The 22,982-nt window shown below is 39.8% G+C and overlaps 1 protein-coding gene across 1 annotated transcript in view; it reads right to left on the bottom strand.

The window, feature by feature from the left end:
- The window catches only part of TRPM6 (transient receptor potential cation channel, subfamily M, member 6), a 126,504-nt gene that overhangs the window by 90,449 nt on the left and 13,073 nt on the right, over window positions 1-22,982 (bottom strand). Inside the window, exons 4-10 of the mRNA XM_008579473.1 lie at window positions 22,573-22,786; window positions 17,506-17,630; window positions 13,157-13,328; window positions 12,031-12,199; window positions 10,476-10,599; window positions 6,318-6,390; window positions 6,095-6,195 (exon numbers count right to left, since the gene is read on the bottom strand). Coding sequence (XP_008577695.1) covers window positions 6,095-6,195; window positions 6,318-6,390; window positions 10,476-10,599; window positions 12,031-12,199; window positions 13,157-13,328; window positions 17,506-17,630; window positions 22,573-22,786 — 978 coding nt within the window. The remainder of the gene's footprint in view (window positions 1-6,094; window positions 6,196-6,317; window positions 6,391-10,475; window positions 10,600-12,030; window positions 12,200-13,156; window positions 13,329-17,505; window positions 17,631-22,572; window positions 22,787-22,982) is intronic.

Below are 22,982 nucleotides of genomic sequence, written 5' to 3'. Positions count from 1 at the left end.
GGTTAAGATCCCCTTACCAGTCATCTTTTAATAAAAAAAAAAAGAAAAGCTGCAAAGAAGGCTTGAAAATTAAAGTTGATGAAATCTACCAAAGAAAATATATGGAACATAAGAAAAAGATAAGAAGTTTAGAGGAGCAGTCCATAAGGTCCAACATGCAAATAATAGGAATTCCAGAAAGAGAACAGAGGAAAAACGGAAGGGGTGTGGGGGATATGGAATGGAATGGAAGGGAATGGAATGGAAACACGATTGCCAAGTTGAAGTCAACTGCCCAGCATAATGGATACACAGGCTAACAACAATATACATCATTGTAAAAATCTCAGAACACTGAAACAAGAAGAATTTTGAAACTTCCAGAAAGGAGGAAAAAAAGGTCACAAACAAAGGATCTGAAAACAAAGATTTTTACTTCTCAACAGCAATGCTGGGTGCTGGAAGCTAGATATTCAAAATTCCGGAGGAAAATTAGTTCCAATCATGAATTTAAAAATAGACAAACATATAAAGTCCTCAAAATATTTATTTTCCATACTTCCGTTCTCAGGAAGGTACTGAAAGATACACACCATCAATATAAGGAATAAACCAAGAAAGAGTAAGACATGGGACACAGAAAACAGGCACTCTCACATAAGAGAGGCAATGCTGAGCCCTAAGCTGATGCAGGTAGATCCCAGGACATACCAGGAACATTAGACAACCCGTCCACATTGCAGGCGTGAGGCCCACAGGACAGAAGTGTGGAGAGGTTTATAAATCTGATAAGATTATTTAGAAATATGGACATCTGTAAAAGTCAGAACAGTCCAAAAATGTCAAAAGCACTAGGCTCTCGCAATAAGCAGGGCAGAGGACTACACTTTTCTTTTAGTAGCCTTTTCCTATCATTTGATTTTTTTTCACGGATTTTTTTTTTTTTATTGAAACATAATTGATTGTATATGTCTGTGGGGTACAGAGTTTCATATCAATATCTCTATGCAATAGGTGATGCTCAAATCAGGATAATTAGTATATTCAATATTATTCAATGTTACCATTTTTCATGGTCCTTTATCGATTCCTCCCCTACCTTCCCTCCCACTCCCCATTTCCCACCTCTGGTTAGCTCAGCTGTGTTCTCTCCTTTTGAACGTTCAACATATTATTATGATTGTTATATCTTTCTTTTTTTATTTATTTGCTTAATTTTTAGCTCCCACTTATGAGTGAGGACAAGCAATATTTCTCTTTCTGTGCCTGGCTTATTTCACTTAGCATAATTTTCTCTAAGTCCATCCATGTTGTTGCAAATGGCAGGATTTCACTCCTTTTTATGGCTGAGTAGTACTCCATTGTGTAAATATACCACATTTTCCTTTTCCAGTCATCTGATGATGGACATTTAGGTTGGTTCCAACTCTTGGCTACTGTAAATAGAGCTGTGATATCCTTTCAACATGATGATTTCCATCCCTTTGGGTATATACTCAGCAGTGAGATTGCTGGATTGTATGGCAGTTCTATCTGTAGTTGTTTGAGGAAACTCCATACCATTTTCCATAATGGCTGCACCAAGTTACTGTCCCACCAACAGTGCAGGAACGTTCCCCTTTCTCCATATCCTTGTCAGCATTTGTTGTTCTCTGTCTTTTTGATAGTAGCCAGTCTAACTGGGGTGAGATGATAACTTAATGCAGTTTTGATTTGCATTTCCCTGATGCTGAGTGATGTTGAGCTTTTTTCATGTGTCTGTTGGCCATTTGTATATCTTCCTCAGAGAAATGCCTATTCAGTTCCTTTGCCCATTTTTTAATCATTCACTTGTTTTTTTTTTGTTTGTTTGTTTGTTTGTTTACTGTTACTTGGTTTTTTTACTAAGTTGTTTGATATCCTTGCATATTCTGGATATTAATCCTTTGTCAGATGCATAGTTTGCAAATATTTTCTCCCATTCTGTAGGTTGTCTTTTCGTTCTGTTAATTGTTTCTTTTGCTGTGCATAAGCTTTTTAGTTTGATATAATTCCATTTGTCTATTTTTTCTTTTGTTGCCTATGTACTTGAGGTCATATTCATAAAGTCTTTGCCCAGTCCTACTTCCTGAAGTATTTCCCCCATGTTTTCTTTCAGGAGTTTTATAGTTCCAGGTCTTATACTTGTCTTTAATCCATTTTGAGTTGATTTTGGTATATGGTAAGATGAATAAACAGGTCTAGATTATTCATCTACATACAGACATCCAATTTTTCCAGCACCATTTATTGAAGAGGCAACTTTTCCCCAAGGTATGTTCTTGGAATCTTTGTCAAAGATCAGTTGGCTGTAAGTCTGTGGGTTGATTTCTGGGTTCTCTATTCTGTTTCATTGGTCCTAGTATCTGTTTTTATGCCAGTACATGCTATTTTGGTTACTATAGCTTTGCAGTATAATTTGAAGTAGGTAGTGTTATGCCTCTGGCTTTATTTTTTTTTGCTCAGGATTCCTTTGGCTATTCAAGTTCTTTTATTGTTCCATTTGAATGTTATGATTGTTTTTTTCTATTTCTGTGAAGAATGTCATTGGTATTTTGATGGGGAGTGCACTGAATCTGTAGATTGCTTTGGGTATTATGAACATTTTCACAATATTAATTCTTCTAATCAAAGAGCATGAAATTTTTTGTGTGTTCTTTAATTTCTTTCAAGAGTGATTTGTAATTCTCATTGTAGAGATCTTTCACCTCATTGGTTAAATTTATTCCTAGGTGTTTTATTTTTTTGGTGACTACTTTAAATGAGCTAACTTTCTTGATTTATTTTTCTGTGAGCTCATTGTTGGAGTATAAAACTGCTACTGATTTTTTATCCTACAACTCTACTGAAATCATCCATCAGCTCTAAGAATTTTCCTGTAGAGTCTTTAGGTTTCTCTATATATAGGATCATGTCATCTGCAAACAGGGACAGGTTGACTACATCTTCTCCTACCTGGATGCACTCTTTCTTTCTCTTGCCTGATTGCTCAGGCTAGTACTTCCAATACTATGTTAAACAGGAGTGGTGAGAGTGGGCATCCTTGGCTTAAAGTCTATTTTATCTGATATAAGAAAAGCTACTTCTGTTCATTTTTGATTTTCATTTGCATGATATATCTTTTTCCATCGCTTCACTTTTAGTCTGTGTATGTCTTTATAGGTGAGGTGAATCTCCTGGACATAGCATATTGCTGGGTCTGGTTTTTTAATCCAATCAGCCAGTCTGTGTTTTTTGAGTGGGGAATTTAATCCATTTACATTTAAGGTTGCTATTGAGAGGTATTGTTTTACTCCTGACATTTAATTGCTTTTCTTATGGTTGATTGAAATATCTTTTGTGCCTTTCTTTCCCTTTTATTGTTTGTCTTCAGTGTTCATTGGTTTTTTGAAGTGGTAGGGTATACTTTCTTTTTCTTTCTCACTTGCATATCTGCTCTACCAGAGGCATTTCTTTTTTCTTGTGTATTCATGGCAGTAATTATCATTATTTGGGTTACAGACACAGATCTCCCTTAAGGATTTCTTGTATAGCTGATTGTGTGGTGGTGAATCCCTGCAGCTTTCTTTTGCCTGGGAAACACACTATTTCCCCTTCATTTCTGAAGGATAGCCTTGCTGGGTTTAGTATTCTTGGCTGCCCGTTTTTTTGTTTGTTTGTTTGTTTGTTTTTTCTTTTAGTACTTGGAATATATCATCCTATTCTCTTCTGGCCTGCAGGATTTCTGCTGAGAGGTCTGCTGCCAGTCTGATGGGGACTCCCTTATAGGTGACTTGATGTTTTTCTCTTGGTGTTTTTAGGATTCTCTGTCTTTGATTTTTGACAGTTTGACTACAATGTATCTTGGAGAGGACATTTTTGGATTAAATCGATTTGGGGATCTTTGAGCCTCTTGGATCTGAAAGTCCACATCTCTACCAATAACTGGGAAGCTTTCCACTATTATTTCATTGAATATGTTTTCAATCCTCTTCCTTTCTCCTCTCCTTCCGGAACACCCATGATTCAGATGTTTGTGTGCTTATGGTGGTCTGGTAGCTCTCTTAGACTTTCTTTACTTTTTTAAATTATTTTTTCTTTTTCTCTTTTTTGGGGGCGGGGGTGTTTGTTTTCTTTTCTGTCTGCTTGGGTTATTCAAACAGACTGTCTTCAAGGTCAGAAATTCTTTCTTCTGCTTGCTCTAGCCTGCTGCTTATGCTCTCAGTTGTACTTTTTCTTTGTTGAATGAGTCTTTCAGTTCCAGGAGTCCTGCTATATTCTTTTTATGGTATTTTTCTCTTTATAAATTTCCTCTTTCATGTCCTAGATTGATTCTCTCATTTTATTGTGTTGTCTAAGTGAGTCTTCTTGTATCTCATGGAATCTCTTTAAGAGTGTTATTTAGAATTCCCTTTCAGACATATCAAGGGTTTCCTGTTGTGGTCTAGTGTTTGAGAATTATATGCTCCTTTGGTGGTGTCATGTTTTCCTTTTTCTTCATATTTCTAGTATCCCTATGTTGATGCCTAGTCACCTGGTCATTTCTTCTTCTATTACTCTGAGGTAGCTTTTGAGAAGAAAGACTCCCTCTTGTAGATTTGTTATGTATGATTTGTTGAGTAGGGTGTTTTAGTTTTGGTTCTGGGTAGACTCAGTAGTTTCAGTAGCTCCAGGTAGACTCAGTTATTCCAGGTAGACTCAGTAGTTCTGTGTAAACTCACTGTTTCCAGGGGATGCCAGCAGCTATGTCTGTGGCTGGGGCTCCATGACTGGGCCCACACAGATGGGTGGGGGCCATGTGGTCAGCCCGGGTGGCTGAGGCCGAGTGTGCAAGTGGGACAGCATGGGTGGCTGTGTCAGTTTGGGCTGCACAGTTGGCTGAATGGCTGGGCCTATATGGGCAGGTTGGGCTGCATGGCTGACTGTTCAGTTGGAGTGACAGGGATGAGTGGAGCCACACAAATGGCTATGCAGTTGTGGCTGCATGGACAGCTAGATGGCTGGGCCCACATGGGTCGGTGAGGCCACATGGGCAGCTGAACAGCTGGGCCTAGGCGGGTGAGTGGGGCTGCCCTGGCAGCCAGGTAGTTGGAGTCACGTGGACAGCCAGGGCCACACAGTTGGCTGAAAGGCTGGAATTGTGCAGGTGGCTAGAAGGCAGAAGCCACAGAGGCAGCTGGAAGGCTGGAGCTGTGCAGGCACTCAGTGCCACATGGACAACATGGGCCACGTGGTGGGATGGGCTGCTCAGGATGAACTCCTGTCAAGGGCCACAGCTCTGGGACTGGACAATGACACAAGCAACCACAGTGGTGCAGGGGACAAGCTGAGGCAGGAGCAGGAGGAGGGTTACCACTGAGAAGTGCTCACGACCAAGCAGACTCTTTCTGCTGCAATGGAGAATTCCTCCTGTGCTGATTCTGCTTTGGGAGACACATGCCTCTTTCTCCTCTACCGCACCCTGCTTGGTTGTCATGCTCCACACATTCCTCACCAGGCTCCCCCTGTCCTATTACGCTTTCCCACCGATGCTCTCCACCACACTTAGCTGTCCTTTCCTTGCTCTGGTCCCTTGCTGTTGGAGTGTGTGCATTGAGCACCTCAAGTCCGCTATCTTACCCCTTGTTCCCATTTTACGTTTTTAACAATGTGCGTGTGCTAGTTTGACTCAAAAACAATATACCTGTGATATAGTCAGAACTGTAATTTTTTTAATGAAATGTTCACAGTGATTACCATAGCATTATGGATAATTTTTTTGCAGTTTTTACTAATTTCCACAGTAAGCACTTATTACATTTTAATGCAAAACATAAGTTTTAAGTTTTAAATAACAATATAAAAATCCACTGATTCAAAAAATAACTTAAAAATTCTTCCATTCTGTCTTTCCCCCAACTTCCTTTTTCTGCTACAATCAGGCTGCAGAGCCAGAGAAAAAATATTTTCAGAGAGGCAAAGTAAATGAGAAAAATGTCTTACTGGGCCCTAGGTACAGAGATGCTTGCCTCGCACCCCTTCCAAACCAATCTCTCTCTCCTCCAATTTTCTCTTTTGCCCCTCCCTAACAAACCAACACACAAAATATGTTTTCCAAATATCTTCATTTTCACTATACCTGCCAATGTTGTCCATAAATTAGAATATGTTTCTTGGCAATATCTATTCTGTCCCAAGCCATTGCCAGATATAATTGTTCTGATGCTGATAAATCTGTGCCTAGGGTAAAAGAAAGGAGTAATTATATACTCTATTGAAAATATCTGTGCAAAAAGCTCAAAATGCCATGGAATGTGAGAAGAGGAAGTCAGGAACAATTGGGACCTCATTGAGATACTCACCCTTTAGCAAAGCTGTTAGGATTACTAAGTCAAGGTCCTGCTGCTCTTCAGAATCAGCATCAAATATGGTAATCTGTAACAGGTGAAAAGCAGAAAGCCATACATTTGGGGAGCTATCAAAGAAATGCTTTCAAAGAGTACTCACAGGGCCGGCCCGGTGGCGCACTGGAGAGTGCACCGCTTGGGAGCGCGGCGGCGCTCCCGCTGAGGGTTCGGATCCCATGTGGTGACCAGTTCCCGCTCACTGGCTGAGCACAGCGCAGGCGCAACATCGAGGGTTGCGATCCCGTACCGGTCAGTAAAAAAGACAAAAAGGAAAAAAAAAATTTAAAAAAAAACAAAAAAAAAAAAGAGTACTCACAGAATCCACACTAGCTAACGAATTGAGGAAAACATTCTTCATTTTGTAATGTCAAAACAATATAGAGTTTAATTTTTTTTTTAACTTATAGAAAACTTTTAATATAGGGTAACAAAGAATTGTAGGCACTTGGGAAAAAACCCTTAAAAATTCCATGTATACTATCAGAGACATTTATGAGAGAATGTTATTACATTAATTTACCATGTATTTGCTACAACAAAAAGAATCTCAATGTTGGGCCAGCCCGTGGCTCACTTGGGAGAGTGTGGTGCTGGTAACACCAAGGCCACGGGTTCAGATCCCTATATGGGGATGGCTGGTTAGCTCACAGGGTGAGCGTGGTGCTGACAACTCCAAGTCAAGGGTTAAGACCCCCTTACCAGTCATCTTTTTAAAAAAAAAAAAAAAGAATCTCAATGTTAATTCATAGATAGATAGAAATAAGGACTTTACTTACAGATATAAAGGGTCACCTGCTATTAATGAATGGATCTCAATCTTTCCAAATGAAAATATTTTTCACATAGTAGAGGGAGTTGGTTTAACAGAAAACCCAAGACTGGCAAGTCCTAGTCTCAGGTACACCACTAACTAGCCAGCCTTGGGCAGATATCTTTTTTTTCCTTTTTTTTTTTTTTCCTCTCCTTCACCTGTCACACCACCAATTGAAGCAAAACAACACAACATGCTGTCACTTCACCCAAAAGTGGTGTTTTTCCTGTGTCCTTTCTGGACAGCTCAGAGGGTCATTAGAAAAAGGCCATTGAGTGCTTTTAGAAGGGGAAGGATAAATGCCTTCAGGCCAATGAATCTCAGGCTCCTCATCCACAAAATGATAGGAACCCAATGAATAATCTCTAAGGTCCCATAAAGATGTAAAAACTATGCTTCTTCAACTTCACAGGTTGGTTCCCTTCACCTAACATCTCCTCCATGTGCATGAATAAAATCAACCCTCCATTGTACAGGAGGTGAGAACCCAGTTCCTGCAATGTGCAAACCCTTAGCTGCCTTCTCTTTCCCACGCTTGATCACTGCACTGCTCATTAATTACTCTAATTGATGACAGGAAGAGGCACACAGAAGGACAATCTCTCTAACATGCCCTGTTCTTAACTTACTGGTTATTGTGGGAAAAATATAGCATAGGAGACTAAGAACAACGTTTCAACTCTGACCTCAAGTTTCAGTTCTACCATTTCTTAACTGCATGACTGTGCAAATCACTTAAATTCTCTAGTCTTCAGCTTCATCATCTCTGAAATGGAAATAAACAACCAGTGCGATATTGAACTCACTCACCAGGCTATTTCAGATGAAAAATGTATTTGGAAGCACACTGCTAAGTGTAAACACGGCTGTTATTGTTGTAATTCAGTCAACTAAAACCCCAAAGCATTTTTCACATATGTTTTGCCATGCTTTCTCCAGCCTGAACTTTCTCAACTGGTTTTTTGAGGCTAGGTACTTAAATATTACCAAAATTATTGTACGATTTGGTCCAGCCTTCAAATCCTGGAAAGGTCTCTTTGAATCATGACATATCTGCATATTTACTATAATTATCAGCTTCATATTATCCAAGTCATTGAAAAAATTTTGATCGCAGTACCCTAAAACACTAAAAACTTTTCCTGAGTCTACTCAGGAAATATTTATTGGAATAAATAAATATTCCAATTTTTGTAAATCAGCATTTTTTTAAGTTAGTTGAATCATCAGTCATCATACTCACACAATCCCTGTGCACCATACATTTCATTAGAATTTGGAAAAGGTGTTTGGACTGTTTCAGACTAAAGTTGAAAGTGTTCTGAATCATGCAAATGATCTCTTCTTTCACCTGAGGACGCAGCATCCTGGGAGAGAAATGAATGGTCATGACTTGACACATTGCAGAGAAGAGAACAAGCCAACACATAAGTACAAGGAACCCATCTGCCCCACCTGATCAGGAAGGTGTCTACAGACAATTCTACCAAGAAAGCAAATGGGCAGAAAGCAAGCAAAAGCGGGGCCCTGGAGAAGGCTGAATTTGAAAGTGAGAATGGATGGATCTGTCACAACTCTGAAAAGAATACACTCTGGGGCAGAGCTCTTGAGCTGATAGATTTCTGGAGGGCCATGAATCTCCAGAAGTTATGGGCATCATAGTCTCAAAAGGATCTAGAACCCCAAAAGGAGAGACTGGCCAGTTAGCTCACTTGGGACAGCATAGTACTGATAACACCAAGGTAAAGGGTTTGGATTCCATACCAAAGTAAACAAACAAAAAATAAATAAAACCCCAAAAGAGTTAAGAACCACTCATCCGGGGTGACTTTAGGAAAGGGAGAGGTGTGAAAGGATGGGGAGGAGTTGAGGCCACAAGTAGAGGGCTGAGGACTGAATGGGGAAGGAAATTGTGCGGAAAGAACCCCAGAGAGCTGTGAGAACACAAACAGTGAATAAATGTTTACTAAGTTAGAGGATCAACGTTTTACGTAGTTACTAGGCACCGTATTTATTCACATGGTAAAAAATACATGCTTTTGAAACTGGAAGAATCACACTGGATATAGGTATGGCTGGAGAAAAACNCATAGTAGAGGGAGTTGGTTTAACAGAAAACCCAAGACTGGCAAGTCCTAGTCTCAGGTACGCCACTAACTAGCCAGCCTTGGGCAGATATCTTTTTTTTCCTTTTTTTTTTTTTTTCCTCTCCTTCACCTGTCACACCACCAATTGAAGCAAAACAACACAACATGCTGTCACTTCACCCAAAAGTGGTGTTTTTCCTGTGTCCTTTCTGGACAGCTCAGAGGGTCATTAGAAAAAGGCCATTGAGTGCTTTTAGAAGGGGAAGGATAAATGCCTTCAGGCCAATGAATCTCAGGCTCCTCATCCACAAAATGATAGGAACCCAATGAATAATCTCTAAGGTCCCATAAAGATGTAAAAACTATGCTTCTTCAACTTCACAGGTTGGTTCCCTTCACCTAACATCTCCTCCATGTGCATGAATAAAATCAACCCTCCATTGTACAGGAGGTGAGAACCCAGTTCCTGCAATGTGCAAACCCTTAGCTGCCTTCTCTTTCCCACGCTTGATCACTGCACTGCTCATTAATTACTCTAATTGATGACAGGAAGAGGCACACAGAAGGACAATCTCTCTAACATGCCCTGTTCTTAACTTACTGGTTATTGTGGGAAAAATATAGCATAGGAGACTAAGAACAACGTTTCAACTCTGACCTCAAGTTTCAGTTCTACCATTTCTTAACTGCATGACTGTGCAAATCACTTAAATTCTCTAGTCTTCAGCTTCATCATCTCTGAAATGGAAATAAACAACCAGTGCGATATTGAACTCACTCACCAGGCTATTTCAGATGAAAAATGTATTTGGAAGCACACTGCTAAGTGTAAACACGGCTGTTATTGTTGTAATTCAGTCAACTAAAACCCCAAAGCATTTTTCACATATGTTTTGCCATGCTTTCTCCAGCCTGAACTTTCTCAACTGGTTTTTTGAGGCTAGGTACTTAAATATTACCAAAATTATTGTACGATTTGGTCCAGCCTTCAAATCCTGGAAAGGTCTCTTTGAATCATGACATATCTGCATATTTACTATAATTATCAGCTTCATATTATCCAAGTCATTGAAAAAATTTTGATCGCAGTACCCTAAAACACTAAAAACTTTTCCTGAGTCTACTCAGGAAATATTTATTGGAATAAATAAATATTCCAATTTTTGTAAATCAGCATTTTTTTAAGTTAGTTGAATCATCAGTCATCATACTCACACAATCCCTGTGCACCATACATTTCATTAGAATTTGGAAAAGGTGTTTGGACTGTTTCAGACTAAAGTTGAAAGTGTTCTGAATCATGCAAATGATCTCTTCTTTCACCTGAGGACGCAGCATCCTGGGAGAGAAATGAATGGTCATGACTTGACACATTGCAGAGAAGAGAACAAGCCAACACATAAGTACAAGGAACCCATCTGCCCCACCTGATCAGGAAGGTGTCTACAGACAATTCTACCAAGAAAGCAAATGGGCAGAAAGCAAGCAAAAGCGGGGCCCTGGAGAAGGCTGAATTTGAAAGTGAGAATGGATGGATCTGTCACAACTCTGAAAAGAATACACTCTGGGGCAGAGCTCTTGAGCTGATAGATTTCTGGAGGGCCATGAATCTCCAGAAGTTATGGGCATCATAGAGAGCTCTTGAGCTGATAGATTTCTGGAGGGCCATGAATCTCCAGAAGTTATGGGCATCATAGTCTCAAAAGGATCTAGAACCCCAAAAGGAGAGACTGGCCAGTTAGCTCACTTGGGACAGCACAGTACTGATAACACCAAGGTAAAGGGTTCGGATCCCATACCAAAGTAAACAAACAAAAAATAAATAAAACCCCAAAAGAGTTAAGAACCACTCATCCAGTCTCAAAAGGATCTAGAACCCCAAAAGGAGAGACTGGCCAGTTAGCTCACTTGGGACAGCATAGTACTGATAACACCAAGGTAAAGGGTTTGGATTCCATACCAAAGTAAACAAACAAAAAATAAATAAAACCCCAAAAGAGTTAAGAACCACTCATCCGGGGTGACTTTAGGAAAGGGAGAGGTGTGAAAGGATGGGGAGGAGTTGAGGCCACAAGTAGAGGGCTGAGGACTGAATGGGGAAGGAAATTGTGCGGAAAGAACCCCAGAGAGCTGTGAGAACACAAACAGTGAATAAATGTTTACTAAGTTAGAGGATCAACGTTTTACGTAGTTACTAGGCACCGTATTTATTCACATGGTAAAAAATACATGCTTTTGAAACTGGAAGAATCACACTGGATATAGGTATGGCTGGAGAAAAACTATCTTTTTACTTGAAAAAGGGAAAGAATTAAAGCCTGAAGTAAGCACAACATATGCTATGCAAATGCCAGGATATCAATTTCCCCAGTTCCTGCTATTTTTGTTAATGGAGAATGAACTTGAAGGTGATCTGGGGCTAACTCTGGTCACCTTCCACATCACAGAGTTCTTTCGGCTATAATAGTCAATTGCACAAACATCTCCTCCTTCACTCCCCTAAAAATGCCTTTCCCCCGCCCCCCAAAGCTCAGACAAGACTCAAGGTTCAAGCCTCCCTGTTAAAGGCAGGCCATTCATTCTTCAGCTGAAAAAACAATCATCATTGGAGGACACTTGGATGCTGATCAACAAATTCAAAATCACTGAAAAATACACTCCAGTCTCAACCTCCAAGGACATGTGGCCCACATAACTGCACAGCTTAAAGAACTAGAACAAAGGAATAAATAGGTACCATAGTTTCAAAAAGGAAGAATCACCAACTCACCCTTCATCTGCTAAGTGTTTGTGGGTGAAGGCCAGGAGGTCGGCAGCTCTGCCTGTGCCGTCACACACCACCACCAGGTCTTTATCCTTGACAGTCTCCCACACTGAGAGGATGACATTGGGACCTCCTTCCACCACCAGCCCCACCACGGGCACACCTTGTCTTGAGCCTATTTCAGATCACAAGCAATACCAAATTGTTACAGAGGATCCCTGGCTTGGCCAGTAAGCCACTTTGATGTCCAGACACAAGTCCCTCAGTTACCAAAGATCTTCATTCCTTCCGCTAGCTCCTCTCCCTTACATAGCCTGGGCTTCTTAGATCAAGACCAAACCAAAAGCTTGGACTCCAAATAAAACATAGCATAAATGCAGCAAATGCCTTTCCAAGCTTTTGCCAGGTAAAAAAAGGTTAGCTAAAGGGTTTCAATAATCAATCAATAAATAAATAAATAATTGGAGCCGGCCCGTGGCTCACTCGGGAGAGTGTGGTGCTGATAACACCAAGGCCGCAGGTTCGGATCCCATATAGGGATGGCTGGTTGCTCACTTTGTTGAGCGTGGTGCTGACAACACCAATCCAAGGGTTAAGATCCCCTTACCAGTCATCTTTTAAAAAAATAAATAAATAAATAAATAAATAAATAAATAAATAAGAAGTCCTCAAGAAATTTTAACTTCTCATTGTAGAAAATTCCAAATGTATCTAAAAGTAAACTGAATGATATAATGGATCTCAATGAGTCCATCACTTGTCTCCAAAAATGATCAAGGTTTTGACAATTCGATAAACTTTTAATGGCAGTTAAAGACTTTTATATCCTAATTTATTCCATTTTTCACTGTTTGAATTTCTTATCATGCTCATTGTAGAAAATTCCAAATGTATCTAAAAGTAAACTGAATGATATAATGGATCTCAATGTGTCCATCACTTGTCTCCAAAAATGATCAAGGTTTTGCCAATTCAATAAACTTTTAATGGCAGTTAAAGACTTTTATATTCTAATTTATTCCATTTTTCACTGTTTGAATTTCTTATCATGAGTATATATTACTTTATTAAAGCAAGGAAGGCAAAAAGAAATGACCAGGGAGTCCTGCTGATTGAGCCCCTTGGGACTCACGGCTGTGTATCTTCTGCAGAGAGAGGTACTTCTCCAAGTTCCTCCTGAGCTTCATTTCATTTCCATACTTGCCCACGGTCCCATCATCAGACAGGATGAAGTGTGAGTGCATGCAGTTGAGTGTGGTGAGCTTGCTGAGGGGGTTACTCAGAGTCTGGTACAGGCGCACCACCTGAGAGACACCAAGCACAAGAGAGGATCAGAGCTCGAGGTCCTTCCCAGGCTCAGTTACTCCAAAGGCCTGTCTCTATGCACTGACAGAATTCCTGTAGAAGTTAAAAAGTATTATTTGCTGCTTACAGCAGTGCTTCTCAAACTGTTTGTGAAGAATCAACTTTTTTTTTTTAATTTCCCATTTTTTATGGAACAAAATGTGGTCCTACCATGCATGACTAGATTGCAGCTCATGGTACATGAGACTCACAGGTTCAACAACACCCGCACATACCACTTTCAGCAAGATAAGCCCAGTGACCAAGCACTTGGATGTCACAGCACAGTGACATTGCTAGCAATGGTTCAAACAGTTACTTTCTATTTCTGTACTTACCTTGTTTCAGACCATTAAAACACAGTTCTAGGACTGGCACCTGTACATAGACCACACCGTTGTCCAAAAACATACTGCCTTTCAGTAGATCTATTCCAGAATGATATTTTGACACTGATGTTTTTCTAGTATTCCAAATGAAATGAAGAGTAACAGCCAACCAGCCAAATGGCATTTCGCTCAATATAAAACATCAAGATCTTTATTACATTTACGTACACTCCTTAAGCTGCTCCAAATCTTATTTGCCTTTAGATTCAAGAGCCCAGTATTTGGTATCGGAGAGCCCAAGTTTAAGTCCAGACTCTTCTACTTACTACTTTAACTCTGAGTAATTTCTGTCTCTATTCTCAGGCTTATTTTTGTTATTTATAAGTGAGGATGATGGTAATTTCTGCATCAGAGCATTGTTATGAAGCTTCAAAGAAATAATGGACATAAAAAACACTATAATTTTACAAACATTAAACTTTAAAAGTGACCTTTATAATACCAAAGCATGACTCTGAGGCCAGAAGCCAAAAAGAAAATGATAGGTTTAATACACGTTTTATATTTATGGAAAAATGGCCATAAATAATATAAAATAAATATGGGGAAAATACAGTATAAATGACAAACAAAACTGTTACTAAGCTGAATTATAATTAAAAGGCCTTTCAAAGGTAAGTATAAAAACCCTGCTTGATAGTGCACAAAAACCATGTGAAGAGCGGTTGCCCTCATTAGCAATCAAAAAATGTAAATAGAAACAATTAGGTATTATTTTATATCTATCAGAATGACAAAGTTTGAAAAAGCCAGAATACCCAGAACTGGCAAAGATCCAGGGAAATGGGCTTCCGCACACCCTGTTGGTAAGAATGTGAATCGTTTCCACTTTTCTGGAAGGCAACATGTCACATTTTTTAAATGGACATATCAACTGACCCAAGCATTCCACTCTGAGAATTATGTCTAGGTAAATATGCAAGCTAGTACCAAAGATTTATACATCTTATCACAATACTAACATTATTGTCTCTAAAAGTGAAAAATAGAAAACTACCTAAATGGACAATAATAAATAGTTGATTAAATTATGGTATAGTAGAATACTATCATTCATGAAAAATGAAAATGCACCCTTAGCCCTCACAGTGTAGTCTCCTAACACTATGTCCCACTAAAAGCAACCAGCTATTTCTCTAGAGAGCAAAAAAATATACACAATAAGCCTGGAATATTTTTTCACACTAAAAAGCAAGGAAGTTAAAAAAAGATGATAGAATTGTGCAAAAGGACTCAGAAGACAACTTGAGAAGGCTCCATTGGCCAAAATGAGACAATTTAAGCATGATTAAAAATAATAACTGTAATGATTAATAAATTGAAACACACCAAATATGTTTAAATTCATGAGTTTAAAAAAAACCCAAAAACTCATCATTCATCTTTGGAGAATGGTAGGTAACCACCTCATTATTTTTAAAACTAGCAAATAAAAAGAAAACCAAGCATTTAAAAAATAAAAAAAAAAAATTTAAAAAATAAAAAAAAAGAATCAAGCATTTATTCTGCCATTTCTGTACAACTGTAACACAGGATAAAACAAGTGGTGATGAGAAAATGTTTCTCTTTATAGAGTACTAAAGCTATTAAATGAAGAAAGAACACTGTAATTACATATCAGCATTTCACAACCCTGTTGAAATAATGAATGTAGGCAATGACCACTAACTAAATCATAGAGAGACCTTCATATGTTACAAGGAAAAGACACACCTCCTCCTATGGCATAAACCTGCACAAAAGGAACTTGAACATACCTCTAGATCAAACTATCAATTTACAGGAAAGACAGGAGACAGAGAAACATGCTGAACCCTACTACAAAAGGCTAAATCTGGAAAATCCAAAGTGTGGGGAAACTCTTCAGGACAAATGACCCAGTTTCTTCAACAAATAAATTGAAGAAAAAATGGAGGGAAACCCCACAAATTAAAAGTAACTAAAGAAAAAGAAGAAAAGAGACATATCAACTCATCACAGTGTATGGAACTTCTTTGGATAATAAAATCAGACAATTTAAAAATTATTAGACAATAAAAAACTTGACTAAACTGGTGAGTTGATGTTACTTAGGAACTATTGTCAATTTTTTAGGTAGGATAACAGCATTGTGATTATATTTTTTAAAATTGTCCATCACAAAAAATAAAGAAAAGAAAAAAACAAATTTAATTGTCCATCTATTTTAGAAATACCTACTGAAATATTTACAGATGAAATTATTTGATGTGCGAAATTTGCTTCAAAGGGTGAAGGTCTGGCCAGTTAGCTCAGCTGGTTAGAGGTGCTGGTAACACCAAGGTCCAGGGTTCAACCCCCCTACTGGCCAAGAAAAATAAAAAATAAATAATGGAGGGGTTGGTTGGGAATTGATAAGGGAACAGAGGAAATAAAATTGGCTATGAGTTTGTAACTGTTGACACTGGGAGATAGATTCATGGAAGTTCAGTCTTCTAATCTCTCTACTGTTTAATATGTTTGAAATTTTTCAAAATAAAAGTCAAAATAAACCATAAGCATGTTTGTGTTAATTGGCATAGAGAAAAAACTATGTTAAATAGTTAAGCTAAAAAGGCAGATTTGTAGCAATGGGTTTCTCTTACTTTTTTATTTTTCTTATTTTTTTTTATTTAATGTTTAGCTAGAAAATCATTTTCTCAACATAGAAACAAAGGAAAACATCACAGATTAAATTTAAATTCAATTGATAAGGAACAAATTTAACACTCAAAGATTAACATCCTTAATGCAAATGAACTCTTTAAAATGAGTTAGAAAAATCTAAGCAGAAATTTGGTAAAGGAGATGAGCAGATAAGTCACACCCCCCCCAAGAAACACACATGGCTAATAAGAACGTTCTAAGACGGTGTTGTGGGGTTGGGGCTGGCCCACAGCTGGGATCTCAGGACCCCAGGCGGCTGGCTCTATTGCTTGCCTGGTTGTCTGTTACTTTTTTTAAATGCACATTTCTTTTTATTATGCATATACACACATACATAGAAAAAATTGTAGGATGATACACCCCAAAATATTAAAGTTCTCTTTCTTCTTTATACCGTTTCTAAAGTCTGTTATCTTTTACCAAAAACATATTAGTCTTACAATCTGACTTAGACACATTCCTTCCCCTTAAAAGCACACATAGGCAGGATCAAAGAATCAACACACAAGAATGAATGAAGCAGAGAGTAATAGGAGACAAGAGAAGAGAACCAGGAAGGGCCAAGTTAAGAATGTCTCTTGTTTCAGTAGGTGCAAACCACTGCAAGAACCTTGGCTATTACTCCAACGAGACAGGAGACATTGAAGGGTTTTGTGCACAGGAATAGCGTGATCTGATTTATATTTTAGAAGAATCATTCTGTGTTGGAAATCGACTGGAATAGGAAACAAGTGTAAGAGTCAGGAAGCCTATTCTATCCTTCGGGTGGCAGATAATGGACCTGCTCAGTAACAGTGGAGGTAATGAGAGGAGACCTGTGTTTTAAAAGTGGAGCTCAGATAGTTTATTGATTAATGATCAGGTTTAACGCAAGAGACAAAGATCATTCCAGGATTAGTCCAAGGTTTTTGGCTTGGATGCAGTTGTCATTTTCTGAGATAGGGTGAGGGAAGTATCAGAAAGTCAGGAGTTGGTTTTGGATATGTTACATTTGTGACGTGTATTAGACAGCCAGGTACAGTGTCATGTTGGCAATTTGGATACATGTTTATTTCCTTTTATTGTGAAAAGACTGTCTACTTACATCTTTTCCAATAAGATCTCTTTGGTTCTCAATGACACCCCAAGGAGGGATTCCAACTGTCCAGATTTTTCTCAAGGACTGAGAGGAATGGGCTTTCAGGGCATCCCCAACACGCTTGGACACTCCTAGGAACAACCAGTTTAGAAGTCAAACTTTAACTCACAAATTATGCAAAACACTGTGACCACCAGGAAGTGACAAACAGGTATTTGCAAAGGGCTTTTCTGAGGGAAAGGTGCACACAGTGGAATCGTTTCTGGTATCTTGGCTTCCTTTATACTTTCTCACCACCTCTTTCTTCTACCACTGACCTCTCTACCTGAACAATTCACCTCTTCCTTTGGGCAACCTCTGCCTACAACCTCAGTTCCGACCCTACTCCTGCCCGACAACAATGTTCTGTGCATTGTCCTTTCTCAGCAAGCCCAGCCCTGACATCGTGAAGGTTCTAAATATATTTGTCTAATCTTCTCCAATGTCCTAGCAAAACATCCTGCACATGTGTCCTTTACTTCTTTAAGACAAACTATTTTAATGGCTTTCTATACATAAACATTCCAGAGCTAATCTATAAAAGAGTAATACATTAATGTTTGCCCTCCTGAGATTAATAATAATAACATTAATGATAGCAGCCAACACTCACTGGCACATAGTAAGAATTCAGTCAGTGTGGGAAAGCGCGATCTATGTGTCCACACTTTAAGTGAGAACTTTCTTTAGTCCATTTTATAGGCAAAAAAAAATGTGGTACAGAGGTTAAGTAAATTGCCCGAGGTTATAGAGCTGGGAATTTGTAGAGCTTGGATTCCAACCTAGGTAATCTAACTATTTTTTTACTACAGTTCATTTTTTAGAGCATTTTAGGTTCACAGCAAAAACTGAATGGAAAGTACAGAGAGTTCCCATAGACCCCTGCCCCACACAAACACGCCCCCCCACACTGTCCCCCACCAGAGCAGTACATTTGTTACAATCCATGAACCTGCAGTGTCACACTCATTATCACCTAGAGACCATGGTCTACATTAGAGTTCACTATTGGTGTTGGACATTCTATAAGTTTTGACACGTATCCACCATTGTAATATCATCAAGAAAAGTTTCACTGCCCTGAAAATCCTCTGTTTTCTGCCTACTCATCCCTCCCTCCCCCTAGCCCCTGACAACCACTGATCTTTCTATTGTCTCCACACATTTGCCTTTTTTAGAATGTCATATAGTTGAAATCATATGAGGGTACTTCAAAAAGTTCATGTAAAACTGGAATTAAAAAATAATATGAATCTTCCCAAGAACTTTTTGAAGATCCCTCGTATGGTAAGTAGCCTTTTGAGCCTGGCTTCATCTGATCTTTATTTCTTTTCTTTTTTTTTTTTTAAAGATGACTGGTAAGGGGATCTTAACCCTGGGCTTGATGTTGTCAGCACCACACTCAGCCAGTGAGCACACCAGCCATCCCTATATAGGATCCGAACCCGTGGCCTTGGTGTTATCAGCACCGCACTCTCCCGAGTGAGCCACAGGCTGGCCCCTTCATATGATCTTTAATCACAGCACTGAATTGTAAGATTTACTCTTTCTATGTAAAATAAAGTCAGCCCTTTGTATCCCAGCGTTCTACATCCATGGATTCAACCAACCACAGATCAAAAATGTCTGGAAAAAAAAAAAAACAATGAAAAATAACAATACGATGACAAAAATAATACAAATAAAAAATAATACAGTATAAGAGCTATTTATATAGCATTTACATTGTATTAGGTATCATAAGCAATCTACAGATGATTTAAAGTATACAGGAGAATGTGCATAGGTAATATGCAAATACTACACCATTTTATATCAGGAACTTCAGCATCCGCAGATTTTGTTACCCAAAGGGGTCCTGGAACCAGTCCCCAGCAGATACTGAGGGACAACTGTACTGACCCTATATGTGTCATTAGCGCAGAAAAGAAAACATCTCTGCCTAGTGCATGTATCTGATGCATAGCACCTAAATCATTTTGTCGTCTCTGGCATCTTCCCCTCCAACCCATTTTCTGAACCTCTCCCAGAGTCATCTCAAGAATCTGGGTTCTGCACCACAGGCACACCAATATCAACTGTGGAGCCATCCACCCCAGTAGAGATTTTAATTCCATAGGTTTACCTTGATTTGCCAGCATTATGGTGGTGATCCTAATGCATATAGTCTGTTGATACTCTGTAAAACCCCCATCTGACCGTCATTCCTCTATTCATTCTCCTGTTTGAAATCCTTTGAGGGCTCTATGCCACACAGAGAATAAAACCTCAGCCCATCAGCATGGCACCCAGTCTGGCTCCAGCTCCCTTGCTGTCCCTGTCCCTTGTCACATGGCACACACTCCAGCCTCATCACCTCTTTCTACCTGTGCCCTCATCTCCAATGGTGCACCTGCCCCTGAGCTGCCCCCTCTGCCTACAATGCCTCTTCCTATCCTTCCCTCAAGACCAATGCCAAGTGCTATATCCTTCTCCAAGCCTTCCAAGGTGCCCTCGGTGGAAACTGGAATTCATCTCCCTCTCTTCCTTGTACTCCCAAACACTTTTTTTGTATCACGACTATAACTCGTCAGCATCAATTTCTAGTTAGTTGCTTTTTTGTCTGTCTGTCACAGCCCACCTCTGTAACTAAACCCAGGGCCCATATCACCCATCTTTCATCCACAGCACCTATCAAATACTTTCTACATAGCAGATTCTTAAGGCCTGTGGCATTCGATTTAAGTAAATGTCAAAGACTCATGCCAAATTATGTTCAGCTGTAGTCTCAAGAATAGACAGAAGCTCAAAGCAGAGTTTCTCAAATTTAAATGCATTTAAGAATCTTCTAGGGATGTTGCTAAAATGCAGATTCTGATACTGCAGGTCTGAGGTGGGGCCTGCGATCTGCATTTCCAACAAGCTCTCAGGTGCTGCTGCTGCTACTGCAAAGACACCCCTGGAATAGTCAGGCCCCAGAGGAGGTGTGGTTGAATCCGGGAGGAATGACTTGCTGAGGGGAGCGTCAATTTCTCATTTCCCATTTCTTCTGTTCAAATGAATTATTTCAATCATCTTCACACTATTGTATTTGTGTTCTTTTAAGTTGATTGGCCCTAACCTAATTCTTTTTTAAAAAGCAGTAAGTAAAATAAAGCATGCAACAGAGTTAGTTTTCAAAGAAAGAGGTTTGCCTACGTCTACCTTCTTCTGAACTCTGCAAAACTTCTCTGCCCCACCCTTTTTTCCCTGGAAATAAAATAATCACTATACAATGGACTTAAAACTCTGCCACCTTCAGCTTCTTCCAAAAATGTTAAAAAATAATGATCTCTATGAAATATACAAGACGAACTACCAGATTACCTATTCGTGCCAGGCCAGATCCTTTTGTTCTATTTTGCTTTGTTTTTTCAGTCATTTACTTCCTTCATTCCTTCTCGGGCAACAGAAATTGTTAAATCACTACGTGTTGCTAAATGCTTAGGCAGATGTGGAGGCCTGGCTTCTGGTAGACAACTAAGAAGGAGACTTAATTCACAGTCTCATCCTAACCTGCGAGCCAAAATATACACAAGCTACAACTGCCACTAGAAATAAGTGCTACGGAAATTAAGAGACAAAAGTGAGCAGCTGTGGTTGAGATGTTCACGGGCTGCTTCAGAGATGTGTTGGCATGTAGTGTAGATCTTAAAGGATGGGCAGATTTAATAGTAGACATTGGCTAGGGCATCCCAAATCAAAGAAGAGGAAAGTAAAGGGAAGATGGAAAACCACAGATTAGTAACAGATGGGTACGATAGAGTCAGTAGTTCTCAGTCCTGTTTAGACATGCTGCAAAAGCTCTACCCTGAGAGCCTCTAATTCATCTAGGGGAGAGCCTCTGTGTGCATTTTTTAAGAGCTCCCCAGGTGATTCCAATGGGCAGATAGTTCATAACGACTGATGCAAAGGAATAGGTTCAGAGATCACCATATGAAGTTTTGAATGTCTGATTTCAAGGAGTACTGTGACAGAGACAGTGTACTGGCAATCAAGTAGTTAAAACAACGAAGAAGTAATTATCTACCAATACACTAACTGCAATTTTTGCGCATATCACTGATTTCCCACCTGAGAACATGACAATGACACATGAGTTTAGTCCAGGCCCACAAATACTCTACACTTGCATGGATTTGATGTCACTTCATAGTCTGAAGCTCAGGAAAGACTACCTTCTTTGCCAGAGGTCTACCCAAAGTTATGTTAAAATAGTCTTTTTTTTTTTTTTTTTTTAAAAGATGACTGGGGGGGCCGGCCTGTGGCTCACTCGGGAGAGTGCGGTGCTGATAACACCAAGGCCACGGGTTCGGATCCCATATAGGGATGGCCGGTTCGCTCACTGGCTGAGCGTGGTGCTGACAACACCAAGTCGAGGGTTAAGATCCCCTTACCGGTTATCTTTTAAAAAAAAATAAAAATAAAAAAAAAATAAAAAGATGACTGGGGGCCGGCCCAGTGGCGCACTGCTACAGTGCGCCGCTTGGGAGCGCGGTGGCGCTCCCGCCGAGGGTTCGGATCCCACATACAGACCGGCCGCTCACTGGCTGAGCGAGGTGTAGGAGCAACACCGAGGGTTGTGATCCCGTGGCTGGTCCCGGTCCGGTATGGGCGCGACACTGAGGGTTGCGATCCGATGCCGGTCACGAAAAAAGACAAAAAGGACAAAAAAAAAAAAAAAAAAAAGATGACTGGTAAGGGGATCTTAACCCTTGGCTTGGTGTTGTCAGCACCACGCTCAGCCAGTGAGCGAACCGGCCATCCCTCTATGGGATCCGAACCCGGGGCCTTGGTCTTTTCAGCACCGCACTCTCCCGAGTGAGCCTCGGGCCAGCCCAAAATAGTCTATCTTGACAGTGGTAAAACCACATTCCAGGGAAGGCCTGTGATTCTTCTGGATTTGTTTCCCAGTCAGTAGGTTTTTCACAGGACCCACACTGTCTGATCTGCAATTAGGAAGAGGGAAAAGAAGAGAAGGGAAGGGAAGGGAAGCGAGAAGAGAGTGTGCTTTACCAGTATTGATGCCTTCGGTGATTATCCACGCTCCTGTCGTCTCCGCAGCTTTGACCAAACCTTGGCTGAAGACCTCCTTAAGTTTGGAGGGCATCTTAAAGTTCTGGATGCCCCCGTGGACAGAGATTACCAGCTTTGGCAGTTCCATCTTCCACTCTTTCAACATTAAATGTAACAGATGATCCGATTTTGTATCGTAAGAAGTTCTAATATACTGGAAGACATGCACATACACATGAACAGAAAAGAATGAAAAATACACACCTGTATAGAAACAATGAGCACACAGCAGGGCAACAGAAATGGCCAAAACCAGAACGGAAGTGTCTGGGATCTCTTTAAATACTCATCTCTGTGTAATGAAAATGGTTATTTTTAAAAGATCCCACCCCACCCCTTTAAGTTACTTT

Source organism: Galeopterus variegatus, unplaced genomic scaffold, assembly GCF_000696425.1.
Source record: "Galeopterus variegatus unplaced genomic scaffold, G_variegatus-3.0.2 Scaffold1891, whole genome shotgun sequence".
In the NCBI taxonomy this organism is placed as follows: domain Eukaryota; kingdom Metazoa; phylum Chordata; class Mammalia; order Dermoptera; family Cynocephalidae; genus Galeopterus; species Galeopterus variegatus.
The sequence above is the reverse complement of the archived record's forward strand: the minus strand, read 5'-3'. Positions and strand labels throughout refer to the sequence as shown.